The sequence below is a fragment of the Halyomorpha halys genome, unplaced genomic scaffold (genome assembly GCF_000696795.3).
Source record: "Halyomorpha halys isolate HHAL.00 unplaced genomic scaffold, Hhal_1.1 Scaffold473.1, whole genome shotgun sequence".
Lineage (NCBI taxonomy): Eukaryota > Metazoa > Arthropoda > Insecta > Hemiptera > Pentatomidae > Halyomorpha > Halyomorpha halys.
Window position 1 is genome coordinate 735,254 of NW_027113075.1, and position 10,901 is coordinate 746,154.

At 32.7% G+C, this 10,901-nt stretch overlaps 1 protein-coding gene across 7 annotated transcripts in view; it reads right to left on the reverse strand.

Moving 5' to 3' along the window:
• The window catches only part of Ndae1 (Na[+]-driven anion exchanger 1), a 178,264-nt gene that overhangs the window by 147,219 nt on the left and 20,144 nt on the right, over positions 1-10,901 (reverse strand). For 5 of the 7 annotated variants that reach the window (XM_067050711.1, XM_067050709.1, XM_067050710.1 and 2 more), the window contains one exon: positions 9,412-9,464. The exons of the other annotated variants lie outside the window; for them this stretch is intronic. In XM_067050711.1, the coding sequence (XP_066906812.1) occupies positions 9,412-9,460 (49 nt within the window). In that variant the 5' untranslated portion in view covers positions 9,461-9,464. Of the gene's footprint in view, positions 1-9,411; positions 9,465-10,901 lie in introns of those variants that run through there. 7 annotated transcript variants of the gene reach the window in all.

The window sequence follows — 10,901 nt, forward strand, 5'->3', positions numbered from 1 at the left end:
TGTAATTCGCGATGCAATTGGCTATTTCTTATGAACCAAGGAGCATTAACTGCGATTCTCAGGTCTTTACTTTGAAAAGATTGTAGTTTTTTTTATTTTCGTGAAGGATGCCGCTCCCCAGACTTCACAGCCGTACATCAGCAGTGGCCTGAGAATTGTTTTAAATATAAGAACAGTTGTTTCTTGTTTTAGTTTGGAATTTCTGTTTAGGATAGGATATAGCATTGCTAACCTGGCATAAGTTTGAGTTAGTTTGATGTTGATATGGTGATTCCAGGTAAGGCTGCGATCTAGGTGAATTCCCAGGTATCTTACTGTTTCACTGGCAAGATTCCATTTCACATTTTTACCTTTAAGGATTAGATCCGCTGGTTCTGGTAGGTGTCGGAGAGTAAAAACTTTTTAGTTACATTTTTCAATGTTCAAGCTAAACATCCATTTAGTGAAATATTGTTCTAGTTCATTTAGGTGACTTTGCAAAATGTTTCTAGCTATTATTATGTCATCATGTTGATAGAACACAGCTGTATCGTCAGCGAACATAGCTATGGAGGTGTGTGTGGACTGGACGATGTCATGAAGGTAGAAGTTTAACAGAATGGGAGAAAGGACTGAACCTTGTGGAGTACCGGCATGGATTTGTCTAAGAGTTTAATTTTTGTTATTAATTCTGACTGAAAATGCTCTATCGTTGAGGAATGAGCTCAGAATACTGTATAGGTATTTTGGAGTGCCTGCTTTCTTTAGTTTATATAGGAGACCTCGATGCCAGACCTTATCGAATGCTTGTTGGAAATCTAAGAACGCTGCCAGGGTGTGTCTCTTTTTTTCGAATCCGCTAATTATAAATTCCGATAGTCTTGCCAGTTGGTGAGAAGTGGAATGACTGTATTGAAAACCGAATTGAAAATCAGGAATAATTTCGATGCTCTGAAAAAAAGAATTAAGATGTTTTTTTATAACTGATTCCAGTAATTCTCCAAAAATGGGTAATAAACTGATAGGTCTATAGCTGCTGATTTGTTTAGCGTTCTTACCAGGCTTGTGAATTACTATGAGTTCGGCTTTCTTCCAATTATCCAGTACGAAGGCATCTGTTAAAAATTGACGTGATAAAAACGACAGCTTTCCTGGGTAACATTTTGATTGCTATGACTAGGATCAAATCATGGCCAGGACTTTTCTTTATCTAGAGCTTTTTAATCAGGTCCTGGATTTCTTTTGGGGACGTGAATTTAGGTGGGGCTCAACTGTAGCGATGGGGAGATTTAGATACTTGTCAATTTCATCAGTAACTAAATTCGGGCTTATTTCTGTGTTGGAGAATGTTTTATCAAAGAAATTAGCGAACACTTCAGCTTTTTTGGCGTCACTGGTGATGAATTCATCATTGTCCACTAGACTTGGATTTTATTCACGTTTATCCAATAGACGTCGCGTAGCCTTCCATAATGAATGGTCCTTTGGGTCTAAATTAGTGCATATTAATGTTCCCAGAAAACGTACTGACGGAAAATTTTCTGTTTTCTAGTTCTAGCAGTGCAGGAGGAAAGTTTGAATACTTTTTCCATGATAGTGGCACTGAGGAGGTTATAAACCAATCAGGATCAAAAATGCAAATGAAGGATCGAGTACTGTCTGAAATCAGGCTCTCTATCTCAAACTTAAAGAGTGTGGCAGTGTAAACGGAAGATTTAAAAACTAAATTGTTTATTAAAGAATCAGTTTTTCTTGCATAAATATGAAGTACAAAATCAGTAATTGTATCTAAACTTAAAAACAAAAATTAAGGGCGCTATGTTTGCCTTATTTTTTAAGGAAAATCGCACTTCATTAAGTGGAACATATCTATTATTTTTTTTTGTAAATATTTTATGAATTGAAGGGGAAGCGCTTCACTTTTCGTCTGATCCACGGCAATTCGCTCTACCGCGCCTAATGGAGTTTTATTTCAACAAGAATTAATAGAAATTATATCTTTAACGAAAATTAAATATCTTTCAATGTTTAAATAACAATTATAGATTAAATATGTAATCAATAATCATATTAAGTTGTAATAAAACACTATATTTTAACTTTTAACTATTTATAACTAACTATAACAAAACATTACTATCCTTCTCCTTGGAGTGGATTCAAAAATATATTTTTTAAATGCTGTAATTTCCTATTATATCGATGGCCTGTTATCATTTAACACGAAAAGTTGTTAACACGGCCAGAAATAATATTTATCTTCCAAAACTCAATTATGACTTGTTCCAACGACTACATTTGACTGTTAAAACCTGATCTTTCTCCTCCATCTAATATTTTGAAAGGTTGCGTTGTTTGAATTTTATTTTTTCTTCTTTTTAACACATTTTCAATTTTTTTCCTGCGGACGAAATATTTCATTTTTATTTAATATTATTTGATCGTTGAATAGATTTTTTATTTGCCAATATTTCCATCTACCATTTCTATTTACCAAGTATTTTTTATTTACCAATATTTATAGCCTTTGAGATAGCGTAAACATAAAATACAATAGAACTTTTTAGGCCTGGTATAAATTAATTTAAGCTATCCGCAGCTTAGGCGAAAATCACATTTTGGGGCTTTGAACTTATTCATTTTTTATGAGGACAAATTTAATTTTTGTAAGGGACAAACCTCCCAGCTCTTCTGTTTAATTCGTCTAATCTTATGATTCCATAGTCTCAATGAATACGTATTCCTCAAGTTTGAAAACAAATTTAACCTATAACCAAATACCAAAATATCTATTTCCTAATTTTACCTATAAAATAACACCAAAACAACTATTACCAAATATCCCTCGAGAACACTATCTTCGAACGGGCTTGTACTCGCTTGCTAGGACGTCGTGGCTTTTAAAAATATAGTGATTTTTAAACAAAACAAAATATATAAAATTAATCCTCGAGAAGGATCAGATTAATCATATTGAAAGTAACTACCGTGTTTAAATTATATTACTCATTGGATAAAGGACGAGTTGTCTGGGGCAAATTTAGTATTGATTTGGAAAACAAACTGGACTTAAAAAATCCACTTAAAACTAAACATGAAATTGACGAAGCAATAAAAAACTTCACAGACTCTATAAGAATTTGTATATACGACAACACGACGACCAATAAAATTAATAATACCATAAGTACTAACTTGCCACAGCACATTCGCATCTTATTAAAGGAAAAACCCAGAGCAAGAGCGAAGTTCACCTCATAACTCCATCTTCTAATGCACCCCCACCCCCTCCCCCACTCTTCTTTTTGACTTCTGACTGTTTTTCTTATCATTTCACCATTATCTATCGTCTTTATTAATTAATGTTTTTATTCTTATCTTATATGCGATAAAACTCGAGAAGGCCCCTCACCTTCGGACTTAAAATAGCTCCTTTTTAGAATGGATAGCTCATAGATGACATTAAACATAACAGGCAACCTTAAAATACCAAAGGTAGTAAAAGGTAAGACACAACACGAATTACTTTTCTTTTTCACAGTAATGCACTTACTAACTCACTTTTTATTTCTGTTTTAGAGAGTTCGGAAAAAAAAAAGAGCGAAGTGGCACAGGACTAGATACCCAACAGATAAAACATATTATACTACATTGACAAACAAACTCAAAACAGAACTTAAAAAATTGAAAATACAAAATTTAACTAACTTAACTCTAGACCATACGGCTACTGACAAATCTTTATGAACGGCCACTAAGAAGCTTCTTAACTTAAAAAATTTTAATCACCCTCTTCTTACTGAATCACAAACATGGAAAAATCGGACGATGAAAAAACTCAGGTATTCGGTCAGCACCTTTCAAAAACATTTGACCAACACCCTGACATTCTTAATCCAACCCACATCGAAGAAAAATTAAACACTGCACTCCAAATGAGCCTTACCCCTAAAGCATTTCATCCTTCAGTAAAATCCAACTTCATTCAGAAATAACCTACCCGCAAAGCTCCCGGTTATGACCTAATTACATCCCATATTCTAAAACATCTTCCTCGAAAATCTGTTCTATTCCTCACCTACATCTACAATACTGTACTCAGATCTACTAATTTTCCTGACCCATGGACATTATCCATAATCAAAGTGATTCTCAAACCTCAAAAGCCGCCTGAATACCCATCCACCTACCGTCCTATCTCTTTGTTACCTTTCACGAGCAAAGTCCTTGAGAAACTCATCTTAAAACGCCTATACCCTATCCTTATTCCAACCACATAATCCCAAATCACCAGTTGGGATTCCTAATATCCCACTCCACTATCCAGCAATGCCATCGTGTGGTTGATGTTGTCTCGTCTTTATTGGAGCGCGGAATGTACTGCTCGGGATTCTCTCTTGATGTAGTAGATCAGGCTTTTGATCGAGCCTGGCACCCTGGACAGCTATACAAGATCCGTAAATTCGTACCCCCTACATACTTCCTCATTACCCGTTCTTATATCTCCGACAGATTATTTCAAATAAATCACAACAGCGCTTATTCATCCCTATTCCGTCAGTCTGCTGGTATACCTCAGGGTAGGATCCTTGGTCCAACTCTTTATACAGTTTTCACAGCTGACATTCCAACCTATCCTAACACTATCCTCACCATGTATGCCGATGACACATGACTATTGTCAGTAAACAATGATTCTTACATTGTATCCCAAACCCTCCAATCCCACATCACCACCCTTGAAGAATGGTGCCAAAACTGGAGGATTAAAATTAATTCCGATAAATCCCACCAAATCACATTTACCCTTCGTCGTAAACCCATGACTTCTTGCCCTACAGTATCCTTTAATAATACCCCTCTTATTCCTGTCGAACAGATCCGTTACTTATGACTAAATCTGGACAAACGACTGACTTGGAATCCTCATACAAGACTAAAAAGACAAGAAATCGCTCGTCGATTCCGACTATTACAACATTTACTAGACAAACGGTCTAAATTGCCAATCCATTACAAAAGACTGATCTACGTGACTATTATAAGGCCTATCTGGACATACGGAGTTGAGCTTTGGGGCTCCACTAAACCATCAAATTCCTCTCTAATCCAATCCTTACAGTACAAAATCCTTTGTAAAATCCTTAATGCTCCTTACTTTGTCACAAACCAAATCATCCATCAGAACCCCAATGTTCCATATGTTCCCGATTTGGCCAGAAGCAGATACCATTCCTTCCATGATAGCTTCTCAACCACCCAAATCCATTTGTTTCTAAACTGGCTTCTCCTTCATTACCTAATAATCCTCCTAGGCGTCTGAAAAGAAGATGGTCTCCAGATCTTCTTCTCTAGAAATGTTATTGGAGTTGTAACAGTGAGTATATTCTCCACATGTTTGTATCATGTCACTATGTCACCTATAGCAAATTTACTTGTATACAGTTGTAAATAACAATAAATAAATTATTTAAAAAAAAATTATATTCTTTATCTAATTAACATTTGTTATGTTTTATATGTTAAAATTCGAAAAATTGAATTTAATGAAATGCTAGAGCATGATATTAATTTTGTAGATAGGAAAAAAATATTTTAACAAGAAATTTGAATTGTTTAGGTATAGAAAATTATCAAAATTCTCTTTATATTGAATATTTAATTGGCATTATGGTTCAAATTAAATATTAATTTTAACTTTAAATTAATCTTGTATCCTATATGATCATCAAAAGAGTCCTATATACTATTAAATATTGAATCTCAAAGGCATTAGCTTTCAGGATAAGATAAATGTATTCAGATCAGCATCAAATGACGGAGAAATTCTAGATGTCTTGAAATGTATAGGGTTGATCCAAATACCCCAAGCGAGAGGTTTTTGGTAAACAAATATATTGTGATATTATAATACAAAAATGTTTATAGATATCAATATAATTCATTTTGCAAATATTTTTTTATGTTTATAAAATAATTTACATATTAATAAATAAAGTTCTAATAAGTTTTCTTTTGAGATTTTTTTTATAATATATTTTTTAACTGAAAAATATTTTCAAAACTCATTTAGGATAATTAAAAATAATTATAGTTATTTCTACTAATTAGGTTATAATTCTTGACCTCCTCTCCCTATACTTGATTGAAAATAAACAAACCCCTATCGAATCCCTGTGATCGGGGACTTACCAAGCTGGGTCCCTCGTCAGGGGAGAATGATAAGAGTGCAGTATTTGATGATGAACAGAACAGTATCAATGTCTACTGACATTAATCTCTGCTTGGTAAATGCTCGATCTCTACTGCAAAGCACTCCTTACAATTTATTTTATCTCTTGAGCCAGTGTACGTCCACAGTTGAATATCAGTAGGTAACCTCTACAACCGGAAATATATCATATTTTTTTATTTAAATTTATTTTTTATTTTTATAAATGAATTATAAGGGAAAAAAATGTGTAATTTATATTTAATTTCTGACAGCACTACACAAATTCTCATGAATGAGATTCATGTTATAGCGTGAGGTTTTAACTTACCACAGAAACTGATGGGCGGACGAATAAGTAAGTAACAAGGATTGTTTATCATTCAACGTGATAATATTGAAATTTTATTTATTTTTAATTTTCCTATCTTGGGAACTTTTATCCACTGAATAGGGTAAATATTAATTGAACCGGAAGTGAGATATTTTGTCGTTCCTATAGATAGCTCTAAAGCCTTTGATTCGGTCACACGTTGATAGCAATCAATTTACTTTACATCAGCTTCTACTGACAGGTTTCATGGTTGTGTGCCAAAAAAATTAGACTTCAGTAAATAAGGTATTTTAAAAGGCGAATTGAAATAGAATTATTTAATGTCTTCAAATACTGAGATAGAATTAATGTAGCTTCTGAAACAGTTCAATTATGTTAAAAACTTTTTTTTTTAAACGAAACTTAAAAATGATAAATTTGAATTACCAAAAAACGTTTCATTTAATTAAAGTGAATCATTTTAGCCTCAACGATTCTATGACTTTATTTCAACATCATTAACGTTTCGGCCATTATCAAGAATAATTTTATATTTTAAATTCACAGTCTCTCATACACTTTCCTTAATAATTGCAGGCAATTACGCTCATATCTTATTTGATATAGTTATTTAACTTTTGTAACCTATATACTTTTTTATTTAAAATTATAAAGTGCTATGACAAAATTTAATTAAAAACTTTGTTTTAATTATTTTTTTATTAAGCTTATTTTAAGAAACAAATATCAAATATTAAATCATAGTATTGCTGAATTAAATTAAGAACGCAAATTGTAAAATGGAACTATTACATGAAATAATATCTCGAAATTCAGAGGAAATAATATCGTATTGTTTATTTGTGGTCCTTGTAGAGAAAAATCTGAAATAAACACAATAATTTATTTTACTAGCCAGGTGAGATTAAAGTAGTGTTTTAACAATGTAGTTTTCATAATTCTAAGATCTATCAAAGTATTGAATAAATTAGTTAATGCACCACTACAATATTGATTTAAAATAAAGAAATATTCCTTGAAACAAAACTATAGTATACATTTTTAATGACTTTTCAATTCAAATTTCCAGTATTTACATCAGAACTACTTTCTCCATCAACACATTTTTCTCCAATAAGATTCAGGTCAAAAAGAGCTTCTCACATTTTCACACTGTTCTTCCTTATACCAATGAACATATATGTGTACTTGCAGTGTTCACTACTCTCTGAGAATGTTGGTATAAAACGAATTGTGTAGTATCTTTTGTTGTTGGTTTCTTGGGGTTTAGGTTGTGTCAATATTTTTGCTTTAGTAATTGGCAGACTAGCTTATGTGGGTACCTATTTGCTAGGAGGTGATCTACTACTTTATTTTGTTTATACTTAGGGAATGGTTATTTTCGCGTCCGGTTCATTAAATTTTTAACGGTGTTGATTTTGTATTATTTTAACATTGGTTGGTATAATATATATATCTTCCAAAGTATGGGTTTTTTCCACAATTTTGTTTCAATTTCCTCATTCGATTTTCTAATTAAAACTACTTCAAAAAATGGTATTTTGTTTTCTATTTAGAATTCAATGAACAAATTTAATCTGGAAGAGTAGCCGTTAAATTCACTTAAAAATATTTCTTTTTTCGTTATTCTTAGATGGTATCACGGTTATTATATTGTTAATAAATTCATATATGAAATGGGATTTTGGGTATTATGGTGTCTAATAAATATTCTAAATAAATATCTGCTAAAATCGGGATAATAGAAGGTCCGATGAGGCATCCAAATTTTCGGATATAGAATTTTTCATTAAATTAAAAATACCCTCTATCAGTACAAAAAACTTTGTGTTTTGAAAAATAACCAAAAATTTTCTTTGGGTACCGACGATTTAACATCCTCAATTATTAAAAATAAAGTAAAATTTGAAACGGATGTGTCTAGTAAAAACAAAAATATTTAAAACAATTACCCACTGACCAGTGATTGAACATATTTGTAGGTTTTTTTGGAGGATCGGTGGAAATCTTCAAAAAATACCGTACCAATCCATGTATGGTATTTTACCCAATAAAACCTTCCTACACCTATTCATTTCTTACTGCGGGACCGCCGCTAGGCATTTCTTCATGAAAGGAAATGGCTGAGTGCCGCCTCATTGTTTGTTATCTTCGCACGGTTTTTATGTTTCCATGCAAGTCACACCTCCTAGCCCTCTCTCCCGCTCTCATTCTTTTAAGGAAAACTGTGATGAATTTCTTCAAAGCCTCCCAATTTTGATCTGAGAGCTATGGCTATGGCTCACTAAGTTTTCTGGTGTGATGCTTCCTTCATACAATCACTCCAATTCGCTCCTTTCTTCTGCAAAACGTACGCAAGTAAAAACACGTGCTGTTTCCTCGAGAGTTGTGTTTTATAAAAATCTTCCTCACCATGTCGGCAACCATACCAGAAATCAATATCGGGTATCAATCTGCAAGTCCACTTACCGGAATCTGCAGCTTCCCAACGCTGTCGCCACTGATTGATGGTTATTTTCAGATCTTCTTTCGAAACGCGAAAACGTTCAAGCAGGCGACAGGCGCTCCACAAAGTATGCTCACTTCAATGCATAACTTACCTTTTTTTGAATTGAACTAGTGATAAATATAAAAATTTAAATAGTTTAAAAAATATAAATCAGTTACAAATAAATCAAAAGAAAAGTTCTTGATATACCATTAAAAGAAAAAAAAAACATCGATGTCTGTCTATGCAAGCGACCAATTAAATTCTAGCATATATTAAAAAAAAAATAAAACAAAGCGGAACTACATAAAATTTACTAAATACAAAGCTAAATGATTATTTAGTGTAAATAAACATTTAGGAATAAAATTTTAGACAAGACTTAAGTAACAGCCTTACCTTCTCGGAATTTATTTATGCTTTCGGAGTTAGGTATCAAGGTGTTCATTATTCTGTAACATATTTTGAAAAATACTTCAATTTTTTTAAGAAACATATGTAACTAACAGATTGACAAAAAGAAACTTATTAAAACTTATGCTGATGATTGTTTTTATTTATTATGATTTATCAAATTACATGAGCCGATTAGTTATAACTTGACACAATCCATTGTTTCAGGAAAAGTTTGTATTTTATTGAATACATCTGAATACATAGCATCACCTATCACAGTCATATTGATCTAAAGTGCCTTCGCTATTATTCGGTATAAAAAATAATTTCAAACTTCTGGAGTTACAAGGTCAAATAGGGCTTATTTGGCAATGTAAGAGCAAATACGTTTAAACAGATAGATAAGTTTAAGTCTGTCTAAGAACTTCAAAGTTAGAATTTACAAAGCTATTATCCTTCTCACTGTTTTTAATGGAAGCAAAATGTAACCTCTTACACAAAGGGAAGATCAGCGCCTTAAGGTTTTTTAAAATAAAGAATTATGCAAAATATTCGGACAAAAAATTATGAGTTAATGGGGGAATTTATAAGACTATACAACGCTGAATTGAGGAAACAGTTATAGAATTACGGCGAATAAGATGGGCGTGTAAGGTGGTGGGACTAATGAACAGATCCCTAAAATGTAAATAAAATCTGAACCGACCGGTAAACGACAGAGGGGTTGACCGAAATGTAGATAGGAGTATAACGTTAAGACTAATTTAGTACATTTGAGTTTGGAGTAGGGATGCGACATTGATAACAAAACATCGATGTTGAAAAAACATCGCCAAAAATACATCATTGTTTTTTAACATCCATTTCAATAACATAAGGTCTGTTCCAACAACAACTTCTGATTATCCAGAACAGCAAGGAGCATGCTCTGTATAGGGTTTGGGGGGGATGAACACTTACTACACATGCTCCGGATAGTCAGAAGTGGTTTTGGAACTAACTGTTGCCGTGTACGGGGCTTCGGGGTTTCTAAGCCCGACTAGGGGTTCCCCGTACAGGTGTTATATTTGTTTTTTATTCATATATTAATGTATTTATATTATGTATTTGTATTTATATAATTATATTATGTATCTCTATCAGTTCCTGATGGGAACTGACTGAAAGCGGATGCGCTATATTTAATTCAACCACTAGCACCATCTGAAACCCCTCGCCGTGGTATGCTAGATATGAATATCATAATTAATCATTGGAGTTCCTTTCCAACGGTATCGTGTTCACCAATTTACTATGCTATTATATATGAGGTGGCATGCAGGGATTATTAATTATAAAGTAAAGTCTTTGTTACATGTTTTATATTTACAATTGTATATATATTACCAAGAATACTATTATGAGAGAGCATGGTAAACTTATATCCTTATACTTTAATTATAAGAGAATGAATTGAGAAGTACCAGTTGAGATATTTAATATTTATACTGACT